The sequence below is a fragment of the Apis mellifera genome, linkage group LG11 (genome assembly GCF_003254395.2).
Source record: "Apis mellifera strain DH4 linkage group LG11, Amel_HAv3.1, whole genome shotgun sequence".
In the NCBI taxonomy this organism is placed as follows: Eukaryota; Metazoa; Arthropoda; class Insecta; order Hymenoptera; family Apidae; genus Apis; species Apis mellifera.
Window position 1 is genome coordinate 6,543,151 of NC_037648.1, and position 18,503 is coordinate 6,561,653.

The window sequence follows — 18,503 nt, forward strand, 5'->3', positions numbered from 1 at the left end:
CGAATATGTACATAAAAATTTTTCCTTAACATTTTAAAATTTATTTTAGTGATAATATTAAAAATATTCTTTTCTAATTAAATAATATCAAAATTTCTTGATAATATTTTAATTCAAACAAATAAAAATTAAATAATAAAAATTATAACTAAATTACAATATACAATATCAACAGAGGGTTATGAAAAAATAAATATATAAAATTGTAGGGGTATTAGGAATATTAATTATTTAATTATTAATTAAAAATTTAATATTTTTTAATTATTTACATTTTAATATTAACATTTCTGCAATTATAAATAATTTATAAATATAAATTTTATATTTTTTTGTTATATAGATAATTTTCTGCAAATATTAATTTTATTTCTTAGATAATGAATTTCTGAAATAATTTGCAGATTAAATACATCATAAAATTGAAAAAAATAATGAAAAGGTATAAAAATAATTTGATATCATATTTTTTTCTAAAACTAATTTTCTTTATTTCTTTCATTATTAGATTTGTCATTATTGTATTCAATGTGATTTAAATTTTTTCATTTCATTTATATTTATACCTAACTACATACTAAAAAAAAACTAATCATAACAATTTAAAGTCATAAACAACAAAGATAAATAACGAATAATTTACATTCGTTAAAACAAATAATTTACATTTCTCATACATACATACATACATACATCATACATACATACATACATACATACATACATACATACATACATACATACATACATACATACATACATACATACATACATACATACATACATACATATATATATACATACATACATACATACATATATAAATATAGCAGAATAAATAAAATCATGATTTTTATTTTTTTTTAACATCTTGTGAAAAATAGTATAATTTAATAGTATAATTAAAGAATAAAAAATCATTATTTATTAATAAAATTATTTTTAAGAATGTATTTTATATGATAGGATAATTATTATTTAACTTTTAAATTAATAATAATGTTTGAATTAGAATATACTGTAATTTTACATATAAAAAGTCCTCTTAAAGTATGTACAACCTTAATTGGGCATAAATTCAATTAGCAACATTTTTAATTCTATAATGCATTTTACTAGATTGGACAAAGTTGTCTTTAAAGATTTTCTTTGTTCCTTATTTATTTGCTTAAAACTGTATCCAATCATCAAAACCTGAGATTTTTACTTTAAATTTCAATACATAATACACTTTCACTATTTTCCTTCAAAATAATTTTAATTAATTACATTAATATTTTTTTTTATTTTTCTGTGCGTATTAATTTTTTTTATTTTATTCCAATAATTGATTTTAATTATAATTATGAATTATAAATTATAAGTAAAATTAGTTTTTTTTTTTTTTTTTAATAAAGAAACAATAATTGTGATTATAATATTATTTTGATAATTTTAATTAACAATTTTTGATAATTTTATGATATTAAACATTAAAAGTTATATGCATTTATTTTTCTATCGACAATGTATATCAATATAAATATTACTTTAATAATATAGTTTATGTTAATTGTATTATCATCCAGTGCTTTCTGGCGTAACTTCCTGCTTCTCTATTCTGAACACCATTATCTAGTGTTGTTATGATATGATTCATGCCATAATTCTTCAAAACTATTTAATAATAGTTTTGATGGCAGAAATAATCAATTGCTGGTAGAAATAAAATAACAAACATGATGTAAAATAAAAAAAGAAAATAAGATATAATAAAATCACCAATAAAAATAAAATTTAATAGTAATATTTCTATAATCATACTCATCATAATCATAATCATATAAAAATAAATAAAGCAATTTTTTTACAAAAAAAAAAAAAATTGTTAAGTAAAGCATTTTAAACAAAGATATACATAATTTTTAAAAATAATTATGAATATTGACTTAATTATATTAATTAATTAATTATATTAATCTTTGTTTATAAATAAAATTATATACAAACAAATTATAATATTTAATCTAATAATAAATTAATATATATAATATACTTAATTTCATATATTTTATATATTATATATATTAATGTATAAAATATTTATTAATTTTTTTGATTTTATTTGTATAAATCAAATATTTAAATCAGAAATAAAAATTATAATTAAAAATTATAATTAAGTGATTTAAAGTTGAAAAAATTTTTTATTTTTAATTAGTAATTATTGCAAAAATTTAATATAGCAATAATAATTAGTTATATTAAAATTTATTAATAAAGATAATGCAATCATATCACTGACAATCATTAGCAAATCATAATCAAACTTATAAAATTTATATTCATTTTTATACATTTTAATTCAAATAAGTATTTTTTCATGAAACTAACATAATAATTTAATTTAAGATACATACAATTACATATAATAAAATGTTAATTTTTGTTATTAATTTTGTAAATAAAGATTAATTGAAAATGGTCCCATTTTAGAACATATGAAAAATAACTGCACTAAAACATTTAGATTTCTACCAGCAACTTTTTTAAAAGATATTGAATGAGTTTATAAATTAGTATATAATTATAATATATAAATTTTTCTCTTAAATTAATAAATGAAATGCAAGTAAAAAGGCACTATATTTGGGTATGGGAAACAATCAAGTATTTAGGCCTCCCTAATTTTTTTCTTTACCACTTCCAATAAATCACAGATTTCTCATTAAAGAAGTTACGCCGTTGTGATTGAACAACCTCCATTTTATTACACATGTAAAGTCTTACTTGATCAATACTAAATATATGCATGTTAAAAAAAATCAATGTGAATTATAAACAGCCATATTTAAATTAGTTTCAATAGTATTCAATAATATATTGGAAGCATAAAGTAATGTTTATAGTCATATCACTTTATATAAACTAGGATGGAACCATTATTCTATAAACAATGAAATTTTTCCATTGTTAATCATATTTGACTAGTGGGAAAAATTATTAATTGGCAAGAGAATGTTTAATTGTTCCACGAACACCATACTATATCTTCCAATGATGAATATATTTCATCATTATTTTATGTTATGTAAAAAGACTGGTGTTAGTTTATATTGACTGTCGAGGATGACATTCATCTAATTTTCATTTCATTAAACAGGTGTTTCATGATCAGTCTCTTCAATTCTTCCCAATCTCCATGCATTTGGATCTCCTGCTGCTGCAATAAACATAAATTTTTTATTGTTTGAAAATAAATTATTTATAATTTTTATTATTTGAAAATAATAATACACTTATATAATTAAATATTTAAAATACAAATTAATATATTACATTATTATATATTATTAATTATACATTATTATATATATATATTAATATATATCAATATATATAGCATGTCATATATTATTTTGAATACAATTGAATATCTCAAGAGAAATTATCAAAAAAATGTTTTAACAAAAGTTAATTCAAAATAAATTATTAATTAATTTAAAATAATTAATTTTTTTGTAGATCAAATAAAAGAGATATCAAAGTCAATTTCATTTTTTTAAATAGAATTATATAATTTTAAATGCATAAATCAATTTATCTAAGTATTTTCTATAAAAAAATATTAATCTATTTATGTTAAAAAATAGATTTTAATTTAAATATTGTGGTTCTGTACTATTAGAATTTGAGAACTGAGAAGATAATAATAATCACCTATGATTTTTATTTTATTAAAACAATTTTAGTTCAATTAAAACAATCAACAATTAGAAAAATAGAATATATATATATATATATATATTTTCGTTATTGCCTAAAATTAAATCTTGTTTAATATTAATGCTTACTATTAATTAACACTTAATGCTATTGTATAGTATATTGGCTATATTAAATATTATATTATATTGGCTTATATTAAATATTTTATTTAACTAAAAACGATGATTAATAAAGAAAATACATGTTTCATTTTTATATATTTATTATTATTTACATATCTATTGTCTTAATGAAGAATCAATTATTAATTGTTTTTTCCAGTCCTGAATTTTTTTAATCGAAATATCTATTAAATGGTTTTTTAACATAAATAAATTAATTTTTTTTTTAAAAATATTCAAATATATTGAATAATGGTTTCAAATTATATGATTCTATTAAAAATGAAAAAATTAAAAAATGAAGTTGATCTAAAAATCTCTTTTTCAATTCACAAAAAAATAATTTGAATTGTATGATGTTTTGTTTAAATCAAATAACTCTTGTTAAATAATTTATATATTTGATAATTTTAACTTTCTTTATGAGATATTCTCATTTAAAAAAAACATCCCGTACATATATATTATATTTCATGTATATGTGTAAAATGTGTTTATGAACAATTCCAATACATTTTCAAGATAAAACTCAAAATTATTTAAATATGAATAAATAAAATATATATATAAAAAAAAACAGAAAATTAAATTAAATCTTGAAAATAGTTAAGAAATCAAAAATTTTAAATATCTATCATTATAAGAAAATAAATAATTATATATAACATATTAACACCAAAATAAATTTTCTTCTTTAGATTTCATAGTTAAAATTTATAAATCATATAACAAAAAATTAAATATATAAATAAATTTATAACAATATTATACAAAATGTCTCTAATATAAAAATTTTTAATAAAAAAGTAAGTCAAAAAAGTAAAAGAAACTTTTTTTTATATATTTCTTCATTTTCAAAAAAACTTCTTTGAATTTTCATCTTGAAATTTGATTTAATGTATATATATTAGCGCAAATTTCAAATTTCTGTTTTTGTTTGTATTTATAAATACTATTTTATATTATAATTTTATTTTATATTATTACAGTAAAAATAATAACTTATTTATATTTATTATTATATGTAATGATATGTAATGATAAGGAACAATTAATAATATTACTATATTTATGAATACAAATATGAACAGAAATAGAAAAAGCGAACTAGCAAACTTTTTAGTAAATTAAAACAATTAGTGTACTATTTATTAGATTGATTTTTAAAGTTTTTTTACAAAAACGAAATTTTATATGAAAAGATTTTATTCTGTACTTTTGAATTAATTTTTCATAGATAATTATCTTTTATCTGATTGTATAATAATTACAGAGACATTCTTTATATAATACTGAAAATAAATTTCACATCATAATTTTAGATAAATTAAAATATAAACTTTTTAAAAAAAACATGGCATTAAATAAATTCTTTTGTTTTATCAAATCTAATAATAATTTTATAACAATATAATTAATACTATTAAATTAAATGAAGTAAAAAAAACATAGACACAAAAATAACTCACCTGAATATAATAATCAGAAGAAAATAAATGAAGTTACCCGATGATATTTGTATAACTATGGATATCCATTGTAGAAACATAACATATATCACGTACAAATTTGTGCTAATTACTGCACAGTTTGTGTCACAAGAATATTATAAGGAAGACTGAACATTGCTGTGTTGTACAGGATGTAAAGGAAGTGTACGTAGGTGATTAATATGATGCAAAGTGTTGTTCAACACTTCCTGAGTCGTGTACAGCAGCGGCATTCTCTCTTCTATCCAAAGCAAAATCAAAATTGATGCAAAATTATAAAAAGTGTATATTGCATGTTCTAGTAAATTTATGAATCTACATTGTTAATATAATGAAATAATTATTTTAGCAAATACATGCATCAATTATCATGCAAAAACTTTTTCATATACAAAATGGATCAGCTCAATTAGTTTCAGTATTAATAAATGAATTAAAATTCTATTCTATCATAGATGATATAATTTCAAAGAAAATTTAAAATGATAACGTTTGATTTTTTTTATATATGATGCTATAATTTTTTTATTAAATGGAAAAGAGTATTTATTTTTAGCTAAATTTGTTTCAATATTAATTAACAAACAAAAATAATTGTAGTAGCTTCTTTCTTATCCAATCTTTGTTTTAATCAATAAATGTAAAAAAAAATCATGATTTTCCTATAGTAATTATTACTTATTTATTATTACATATTAATATTATAATATTAATAATATTACATTATATTTAGATTTATTTATATATTTATTTATTATTTATATATTATTTATATATTATATATCTAGATTTTATATGTATATAATAATTATTATATACATATTATATGTATATATTTTTATTTTTATTTTATTTATTATAAATAATATCTGATTACTTCTTTATTTTACTAATCTAATAACGAATTTCCATGAATCAATTTTTTTTTATATTTTACTATAAGAAATTATTATATTATGTACATCATTGGAAAAAAAATCGATTAAAATTAAAAATAAAAGAGAATCTATTATAGTATATATTCATATTGTTCAGTTTTTTTTCGCAAATTGTAAATTTTAGAAAAAAATAAATTTTTTTTCTTCAAAACTGAAATTTTATTATGTCTCATGCGTAATGCGAAAACTCGAATATCAAAATTTTTTATAATAATTTACATGAAATGACAATATCACAAATCATTTTGTATTTTTTTTATAATAACGTGAAAAAATGAATTAATAATGTGAGAATTAATATTAATAAACATTTGTTATTACTATAAAGATATTTCGAAATTGTATCATCTATGATAAATATGCATTAATTCTTAAATATGCATTTATAAAATTATATTATTACATATAATTCATGCTCATGCCTAAATGTAAAAAAATACGGAAAGTATTACACATGAAAATTATTACATAATACATAATTAATACATACAAAATATCATTTCATGTCAAATTGAATATTCTTAATTATTATAATTTATAAATTTTATATTTTATTTTATAAAAAATTTTAAATTACAAATACAAAAAAAAGATTAAATAATAAGAATATAAGAAATATTTTTAATTTAATGGAAATATTCATCCAATATAGTTAATGATATTTAATTAAATATTCAAAAATAAAATTTATATACAAAAAACAATATTTTTTATTCACAATATTATTCTCTAAAATCTTAATTTATTCTAATACTTATATATATATATATATGTATATGTATATTCATAAATTATTGTTAAAATTTAAAAGTGATTAGATTTCGAATATTAGAATATAATATTAACATTAATAATTATGCATTTATACTTAGACCTATTATAAATATTATTTAAAAATATTATTTAAATACAATATAAATTATGTAATATAATTTATGCAGTGTATTTGGATTTATTTTAAATTATAAATGAAATTAATTATACAGAATATCATATAAAAAAAGTATAATAATAATAAATTTTATATAAGTATATTTGGTACAATCTTTTAAGACTTATTCATTTATTAATTTATTAAAAAAAATTTTGATGACTATAATTTTAAATTATAAAACAAATATTATTTAAAAAAGTGATAACATTTTTTTCTGAAATATAATAATATTTCACTATATTAGCATCATATTCTTTTTATTATTATAGGCAATATTTTAATTATAAAAATAAATCATTTCCTATGAATTTTTTATATTTTTTTACTCATTCATATATATGATTACATATATAAAATAACATAAATAGTATTAGAAATTAAATTTTTAAAATGCAATCATAATAGTTATGAAAAGTTTAATTTAATTTAATTTAATTTTTAATTAATAAAAATTTAAATTTAATATAGGTATTTAATATAAAATTTAAATTAAATATAGATTTAGTAATTATTTTATAATAAAAAAATCATATATATAATATCATATAAATCACTTTAAATATCTTTTTTAGAATAAACAAAATTGAAAAATAAATAAAAAAAAGTATATTTTTTCATTTTAAATATATGTATACTTGTAATATCTATTTTTTAAATACATAAATTAATTACTACTGAAGATCTATAGAATAGATATTTTTTTCTTATTCAGAATTTATTAAATATATTAATAAAATTATTCGTTTTTCTCTTTAAATATAATAAAGATAATAACATATTAATATTTATATAATGATATATTAATTATAATATATTAATATTTATATGATATTATAATATCAGATAAAAAAAGTTTAATTAAATTTCTATAAAATTTTTATTTGAAAAGATATTTTGCAATGCATAAAAATCTTTGAAATTACATAATGATATTCAAATTAAAACTATATAAATTAAAACATATACTTTTAAAATGATATCATTAAAGATGATACATAAGTATATAAAATTCATATTCTTTTAATTTTGCAAAATTCTTTAAAAAAAATTCTAGGAAATATTATATCCTTAATAATACATTTTAAAGATATATATATACATATATACATACATATATATATATATGTATATATATATATATGCATATATGTTTGTAATACACATATATTATTACATTACTTAATGTGTGCATAAATTAATTGCAAACTTTTTATAAAAATCTTTAAATTAATAAATAATTGAATATAATAAATAGAGTATAAAGTATATAAATAAGATAATGAGAAAATTTAAATATTAATTTAAATATTAACATAAATATGTATATTTCATATTATAGTTTTGATAATTATTTCTGAAAGATACCAAAGACGAATTTGATTTGAAATTTAAGAGATTAATAAGAAAGGGATAAAATATAAAATTTTAAATTTTGATTTTTTATTTATTAATTTATAAAATATTAATAAAAATCTTTTGATATTGAATATTGCTTATATTACTAACACATTGAATTCTGTTTATTCAGATGAACAATCTTTTGACATAAAAATATCTTCATATAATAATCATATATATGTCTGCAATTTATCAACAATTTTATCAATTGTTTATATGGTATAAATACATCACAGTACATGACATTCAAAATGTATGATAAATAAATTAATATGACTATATTCAATATCTATTTATAAAAAACTTGAATTTTCCATGAATTTTTCAGAATTTGAATATCTGCAGAATGTGAAAATATCATATAAAACTTTTAAGCGATTGAAATAATTATAATAATCGATGATACTAGTAAGAATAGATACTAAATATTTTTAAATAAAATCATTTTTAATAAAATTAATTTAATTAATATATATAATAATAATTTACAGAACAATAGATAAGTGATAATTACATATTAATTATTATTATTATTATTACGAACATATATGTATAAGCAGAATTTAATATATAATTCTTAAAAATTTTCTTTAATATCTTGAAAACAAATATAAGATAATAAAATTAAAATTTTATATATCTCCTTTCCTTCTTCAAATTTCAAATTAGTCATTAATATTTTTCCAAAGAATACATATATATATATATTATTAATAGATATAAGATTAATAATCTAAGATTAAAAATTAAAATATTTTCAAAAGAGATATTTTTTGATAAATTTGAAATTTTGTGTAAATTGTTACATAAAAAACATTCAAAAATTTTTAGTTCTACTTTAATTATGAATAACTAATTAAAATCATAATTTTAAAACAAACATTACAAACATTAACATTAAATAATTACATTATGTCACAAAGATTATAATAATTTATATATTTATAGTTTTAAATAGATATTAATAAAAATCATCTTGAATATGTAATATAATATATAATATATGTGTCAATATGTTGCTTATATATTTTTATTGATATAGAATCTATTATCTATTTTATAGATAATCTATTAAATTATTTTTTTATATTATAATAACAATTAAAATATATAATGACTAAATTAAATTAAAACGATATTTATCAATTATGACATAATATCAACAAACTATATACAAGTTATATTGATGATATTAACTTGGTACTTAATATTACATCGATTATTATAATTTCAATGATACAAATATTTTATTTTTACATTCTTTAAATCTTTTGCAGATCTTTTGCATCATGGAATATTGCAAACTTATTGAATAGATATTGAATTATATTTGTTTATTGATATTAATTAATAATTTTGTTATATTTTATATTATTATTTTAAATATTGACTATAATTTATAGAAATTATATTTATAGAAATAATAAACATATTGATTTTATCATAAATGCGTACATATATGCAAAATTCAATATGATAATAGTAATAATTTTTGTTAATCTCTTGAAATATTATGAATTTACGACAAAACCACAATTATAATCCTTATGTTATAAGCTTTTAAGTTATCAGGTACTTTTCTCATTATTCCAATAAATTGTATTTTAACTTTATATTTTTAAATGGTATCATTTTTAATATATTAATCAATTCAGATTATTATTACTCATAAATAACTATTAAATCATTTTTAATAAAAAATTATTATTATTATTATTTAAATATTTTAACTTGAATTTTATAAAATTTATTATATGAAAAATAAAAAACAAACAAATATTCTTCTGTTCTTGCTTTTTTTTATTATATATATATAATTTTATAAAATATTTCCTTACTTAAAACTTTTTTATTAAATTTAATTTTTATAATTATATTATTTAATTTAGTTAATTTTTATAAATGATATAATAGTTTTTTTTATAAAGAATAACAATTATATTAATTAATGCATTAAAAATTATATGATTTTACTTAAAAATATAAAGTTAATTTTTTAATGTTCTTCTGCAATAATATATACATAAAATATATATATATATAAAATTTTAAGTATTTTAAATTTAATATATATATATATATATTTTTTAAGTATTATATCAAATACCTCCTTCAAAACTATTAAATTTTTATCTGAAACATTTTTCGATATAATCAATAATTTCAAAAATATTTTAATTTTAGATGATTTTGTATGCAGATTATTAATTTATTCATGGACTTTTGGAGATTCAATAAATCAAAATAAATATAAAAATTGATATACCAAAAATATTAATTATAATAATTATGATTTGTTTATTAAATTATAAATAATTGAAATTTATTTTAAATGATAGAAACAAAATAGATAAAATAGAATATCTCTATCTTTATTATATTACCATCTCATTTCTTTTTTATTTCATCTAAACTTAAATTACTAATAATTAATAAATAAATTACAACCAATATTTTATATACCATCTTTTGTTTTAATTTCTAGAATTTTTAAAATCCTTTTTTAGAATTTTTAGAAATATCCTATGAATATATTAATATTCAATATATCATTAGAAATTATATTATTATAAAAATAAAAACTTCATTTGTATTTGAAAAATATATATAATATTGGTTTATATTCGAAAAATTAATAATTAATTATTGTTTAGGGGTTTTTTTATATATATGAGTTTGTATAAATAAAAAAAATAATTATTTTATTGTCTACAAATAATAAAAAATAATAAAAAAGAATTACCTTGAAGTTGACGACTGATGAGAGCAGTGATACCTTGACTATCACCAGTCTTTTTCACAACAAAAAGTTTGGTGTCAGGATCATTTTCTAAGGCTCCAATACCACCTAAACCAATTACTTGTCCATTTTGCTGTTGATGACTGCTAGCAGCCATTGTTTCACTAACCTATTAAAATATTATATACAAATAAGTAAATTCTTTATACATAATACAACAATAAACATATCTAAATATATAATATAAGAAAAATAGAATGAAAAATAGAATATATATTTTTGTTATTTATTTCATTAAAAAAATTTTTCAGAACAAAGTTATACTAATAAGTATAAAAAAAAAAAAAAATGTTTTCAAGATTCTTTTATTACAAATTTCAGAATTAGCAATTTTCGTTTAAATAATCATATTTTAAAAATTTTACAATCAAAATGTATGTTATTGTATTTCATAATATATTATAATTTTGAAGTAATTTTTTTGATTTTAGAAATTTAAGTTTGCTGAATGCAAAGATCAATGCGTAAAATTTGATTTTTTAATTTATTAGATAAGTAGATTAGATTATTAGTAAATTTTTTAACATTATGTTACATTTATAACAATAATATGTATACCATTAAAAAAAAATACTTCTAAATATGTATATATTTATTATCAATAATATATAGTATATGTGCTTTAATATAACTATTATTATTATTTAATTATTAAAATAATATTTTAATAATTTATTGATATATAGCAATAAATTATTTAAATAATTTTTTTGATTAGATTTTTGTGTGTCTTATGAATCCAAAATTAATTCAAGAATACAATATATTAACATATAATAAAGTATTAAATTAATAGCATATAATAAATTATTAAATTAAAGATACATAGGAACTATTTAAATGAATATATATAGATAATTTAAAAAAAAAAAGAAGTGAAAGTTTAGAGAAATATTTTTTCTACTATTATATATATTCTTTCAAATAATTATAATAATAATATTTAACAATAATATTTAACAATAATATATTATAACAATAATATTTAATAAAATTTTATTTATTTATTTTTTTTTTATTTAGTTCAGTTGAATAATTAATATGATTTCATTTATATTATTTAATACATATATTATATTCTGCTATTTTAATTAATTGGAAATGGCAGCTAATAAAGAAAATGCATGTGTTTTATTTTTATACATTTGTTTATAAAAATTCTAAAGAAATAGAAGTAATTATAAATAAATCAACTAATGCATTCAAAATTATATAATTTAATTTAAAAAAAATAAAATTAATCTTGAAATTTTCTCTCTTATTTGATCTATAAAAAATTATTTGCACAATATATATATATATATATATAATATTTAATTATAATATTTCTTTTTGAATTATGAAAGACAAGAACTTTTATTAAAACATTTTTTTGGTAATTTTAATTCGTCATGAAAAATTTCGATTGTTAAATATAATTCTGTATATTAAATCATATCAAAAATATAATACGATATTCATAAGTACTATTACTTTAGAAGAGAAGATATATTATTTTTAATATAAACATACCTGCATCAATTTTTTGACTACATCCCTTCCCAAAATATGATCAAACACTGCCTGCAGAAATTGATCACTAATTATACTTAATTTTAATTTGTCTCTATGCCATAATAATATCCTTGATTCTTCCATAGCAGTTATTGATACCTATTCAAAAAAATAATTATTTTAAATCTAATTATAATTTATAATTATGTCATATATAAATTTTATAAATTTTTCTCATATGACATTTTATTTCTGAGAAAAACAAATTAAAATAATAAAATATCAATAAATATATGATATATAATTATAATAAATTTAATTATAACAAAAATAATAAAATAAATATTATAATAATTATTATGTCTCTATAATATATGATTACATATTAATAATAATTCAATTATATTTTCATATTTTTTAATTTTTTAATTAAAAATAAAGAGATAAGATTTAACATGTAAAAATTTATTTAATTTTCCTGAAAAACTTTGTTCTTTTAACTTTATATGATCTAATAATTCCTGACTATTAAATCTCCATACATACATTTTTATTATAAATTGCAATATATATATATATATTCAAAATTTTTTAAATCTTTGTATAAATTTTTTTTATATGATATAATAAAATTTCCTATATATGGAGGCTTATCAATTATAAATATAAATTGCAAATATCTTAATTTATATTTTCTAATTTTATATAATCAAAAACATTAATAAAAAACATTTATAGATAATCAAATAAATTGCATTATGTATAACAGTAATAAAATATGTAGTATATTTTATTTAAATATGAAATATCTTTTAATGAAAGAATATTATTAAAAAAAAACAAAATTCTTACAAAAATCACTTGATATAAAGTTATATTAAGATATATTATGTAGTATTAATGGATTTTAGTAAATAAATGTGTAACTCATATGAAAATGATCTTAATGAATTTTTTAAATAAAATCATAATTTTATTTGAATCAAATTTTAATGTATTAATTAATGCAGTAATTTATATTTCTTACAAAGAAATATTTATGTTGTTTACATTTAAAAATAATTAGTTTAGAATATTACAAATTGAAGTTTGTAAAACTTATTTTATAGAAAATAAAAAAAATATGAATGAAAAAGTATTATTTTATACATTTCTTATCTTTCATACAATAAGTTTTATAAATTTCAAGTTATAATATTTTTTAAGTTAACTTCTCAACATAAATTTATATTTAATATTTTTTTTTAGAATTTAATAAACTGCATTAAAAATTACATAATATAAAATTATTTAAAATTAAAAAGATCATCTTCTTATGATCATTTAAAGAGAAAAATTATTGATACTGCATAATTTTCTTTATATAAAATAATTTTCATAAAAATATTTTTTTCATAAAAGATATTTTACTGTACTATTTAGATAAAATAAATATCTTGCATATATATGAAACAGATCAATATCTTTATTATATTTATATAATATTATATTTATATATTTGAATATAATTATTTTATTTAAAATTATCAAATCTATTGATAATTATCTATTTATTATCAAATAAAATTTATTTATTTCTAATTAAGATAAAAATAAATTAAAGTGAAATAAGAAAAAAATAATTCAGATTAAAATAATATACTTATATATCTATAAAAGAATCCCTATAAAATACGTCAATAGCCAAAAATTAACAAAATATTTTAATATTTTACGAATTTTGATGAACCATATTGATGAAATAATCAAGAATTTCGTCTCTGAAAATTGTGTGTATGTTTCGAATATGCATAACTTTTGTTTATAATCCAATATTTGATAAGAAATCTAATTTCTTTGGATATTCAAGTATCTCAAATAATTTCTCATTAAACTTCTTTAAAAATAAAATCTTATGTGATAAAATTTTTTTTTAATTTTTTAATTTAATTTTTTCTAATAATAATCATTTTCAATTTTTTTTATAAATCAAAAAAAAAAATGTATAAACCTGAAAGTACTCGTCTGTAGAAACACCAAACCATTCTGGAGAATCCAGGAACTGATGTGGGAAGACAATGTGCAATGCTCTTCCATTTTGCGAAACTACTAACCTAAAGGAATATATTAAAAGAAACTTATTTAAAAAACTTAGATTTTTACTTTCATTTTTAAATTAAGAATATTATCACTTATTATATTTCCTTAAACTTTAATATTTCTTTATTTTTACTATTTATTTTTTATTTAATTTAAAAAATATTTATTTTAATGTAAAACAATATCAATTTTATTTATAGAATTTCTGAATATATAATATATTATATATTATAAATTTTTTAAATTAATTAAAAAAGTTTATTATTAATTAAATTAATTTGTCTACTGTGTATATAAAACATTCTAAACATTCATATTTTATTTTTTAAAAAACAACAATTGTTTAAATTATTTATATTATTTATATAAATATTTGTATATCAACTTTAATAATAATTTTAAAAAATAATATAATTATAATTTAAATAAACTAAATATAAAATATAAAGATAAATAGTTATTTATAATATGAACTTACTTTCCAGAAAGTACTAAAGATAAAGAATCAACTTTGGTCACTTTTTCTTGGGCATAAACTTCTTGATATTTCAATTGTCGAATAATCTTCATACAATTTAATACTTTCCTGAATTGGTGACGTGATACTCTTAATGGCTGGAATACTGCAATATATACCTATCAGAAAAATAAAATATGAAATTTATATTAATTTTATTATTAATTACAAAAATATAATATAATAAATAAAAGAATAACTTATTTTATAAATAAATATTTTATAATATTTTATAACTTTTTTAATCAAATAAATTAAAATAATAAATTAAAATAATATATAATCAAATTGCTGTTATTATATTTTTGATGAATAAAATGATAAATTAAATATTAATTTAAAAAATATATAAAATATTATATATTTAATAATATTTAATTGAATATATATATTAAATTAATATTAATATTAAATTATATTAAATTATAAATATCTCAAAAGCATTTTATTATATCATATTATATACATAAATTTATTATAACAAAATTATATTATTTAAATATATAAATTAAATATATAAAAATGCAAAAAGAAAAAATACCATTACTTCTTAATCTAATACGAATGCTATAGCCAAACATACAAGTAATAAAGATTCTAATATACATATCTATCTATGATAACTAAAACAAAAATATCACATTACTTAAAAAAAATAATATATATTGAAAAAAAAAATAGAAAAACAAAAGTGCGATTAAAATTTTTCTAGATTAAATATGTAAAAAAATGTATGAAAAAAAATGTAAAAATGGGCAAATACTTTACTTAAATAATACTTACAAGAATATATTTCTATTATACAATATTAATTATATTAATTCAAATAATTTTTAGAAATAATTATTTATAGTAGAAAAGAATGGAAGCTTATATTTTTACATTTGATAATAAGATATAATTATTTTTATGTTCGTTTTAAATATTTATTAAATGTTTCTTAAATATATGTTTATTTTATTTGCACATTTATCTTTATTATACATTTAATTAAATTAAATTATTAATTTTTTTAATTTTCTTAGCTTACCTCTTCAATTTCCCTTGAAAACTTGATAGGCCTGAGCTTGTAAAGAAGCGTGCATACATGGATGAAGTTGATGGCAACAAACAGAGCATTCCAGAGAGCAGCATCCAACCAACAAGCTATTGTCCAGCCCCATAAAGCAAGAAAGGCACAGCCCACAAGCAGAGTGCACCTTAAATAAAGTACGCCATGTATGCCACTTGGTGCAAGATGTGACAATAGAAAGAAGGCATTTGCTAGTTGAAAATAGATGTGGTTCACAGAAATTCCTTGATATGGTTGGCAGGTAAGAACTCCGTACAGAAAAGTTGGAGGCACTATTGGCGAATGAGGAGAACCAGATCCTTGATTGATCACTGATAGACCAGTAGCTGTGAAGTATTTTTTTTCAAATATAATTTAATATAATTAATTAAATTTAAATAATAAAATAATTTAATAATATTTTTAAAAATAAAATTAAAAATTAAATATATTATCTCTTATATTTAAAATTATTTCAAAAAATTTATAATAAAGATATTTCATTACATAAAAATAATTTATTAGATATATTTATAAAAATATAAATATGACTATGATATCATTGTAATTATATATAATATGTTTCATATAATAAAATCATATAATACATACTAGCTCTATTATCAGTAGTCACATTCCTACATTCGTCATCTTCATGATGTGTTGAAAGTGGTAGTGATATATCTGATGTAACGGTATTATGAGGGACATTAAATGCAGCTGCATTTGTTAAACTGCCATCAATACCAAAAGAAGTCCAATAAATAAATATGCAAAATAAAATAAAAGCATGCCAGCCTTCTCGGCTTCCTATAGGATCAAAACAGATCCACATCCCCGCATCACCACCAAGATAAGTCAATTTCGTCTTACTCTGTAATATCAAAATAATTCAAATATTCAATTTAGTTAATATTCCATATTATATTCCATATTATATTCCATATTATATGATTATATGATTCCATATAATATAATTTCAATTAATAATTATAATTCATACTTATTCATAAGAGATGTTAAATTGAATATTATATGTCACTTGTAAATATTCTGTCATTGTTCACATTTCTATTCTCAGCTAAAATTGAAGCTTGAAGACAAATACCATTTTGTGGATATTAAAATAAAGAAAGGTATTTGCATTACCAATAACTGTAGGAAGACTACAGAAACATCTGTAATATAAATATGCATACATTAATTATTTTATATTATTAATTATATATTGATTATTATATTAAAACAGGATTAAAAAATATTGAAAAAAATTAATATGTTCAATTCTGATAATAGTTAAAGCCTGGTAATAATAAGCCAATTAAAAATCAAATTAAATAAAAAAAATGAATTTTGCTATTAATTATAGTAATGAAATTAGAAAAATTTACTTATTAATATTTCTTATATATTTATAAAAAAAAATATTAATTTCAAATAAATATATTTTATACTGATTTTCATATGCAAGTAATCATAGATATTGACGTTATAAAGTATTGTACCAAATCAATAAATAACTTACTCATGGAAAATTTTAAAAGATGAAAACGTACGCAAGGCATACAGATAAAAAAGTAAATTATAATGTCAAGTAATTTGATAATTAGAATAAACCAAAATCGTATACGAAACAAACTTGCTTATCTAATGAACGTCAAACTAGCAGAAAGACGTTACTCTAGCAAGGACGATTAAAGACAACGGTAGAGAATTGGGAAACAGAAGGGGGATAAAATAGGCCATGAGGCTTCTAAGTTAAGGTTTGTTCAAAAATTTACTAACATGAACATCAATTATAATAAATTACTAGTATATAAAAAATAACCATAAATTAAAATATAATAAGAAATATGTATATATATATATATATATATACATATATATATATATATAATACATATATATATTATATATATATATATATAAAATA

The 18,503-nt window shown here is 16.5% G+C and overlaps 1 protein-coding gene across 4 annotated transcripts; it reads right to left on the reverse strand.

Moving 5' to 3' along the window:
• Positions 1-2,675: 2,675 nt before the first annotated feature.
• Positions 2,676-18,320, reverse strand: LOC410134 (blood vessel epicardial substance). Of its 4 annotated transcripts, none has more exons than XR_412271.3 (10): positions 18,096-18,319; positions 17,574-17,748; positions 17,183-17,444; positions 16,550-16,917; positions 15,481-15,638; positions 14,914-15,016; positions 12,942-13,082; positions 11,373-11,538; positions 5,339-5,600; positions 2,676-3,202 (listed from the first exon to the last, which is right to left on the reverse strand). XR_412271.3 is itself a non-coding variant. In XM_006571836.3 (9 exons), exons 3-9 carry the CDS (start codon positions 17,403-17,405, stop codon positions 3,135-3,137), a joined length of 1,224 nt encoding a protein of 407 aa, XP_006571899.1. In that variant the 5' UTR covers positions 17,406-17,444; positions 17,574-17,748; positions 18,096-18,320; the 3' UTR covers positions 2,676-3,134. The 4 variants fall into 4 exon arrangements, 2 of the variants coding, with proteins under 2 accessions (XP_006571899.1, XP_006571898.1); XR_412272.3 differs by having other exon boundaries at positions 3,074-3,199; XM_006571836.3 differs by lacking the exon at positions 5,339-5,600 and having other exon boundaries at positions 2,676-3,199; positions 18,096-18,320.
• Between the last annotated feature and the right edge of the window lie 183 nt (positions 18,321-18,503).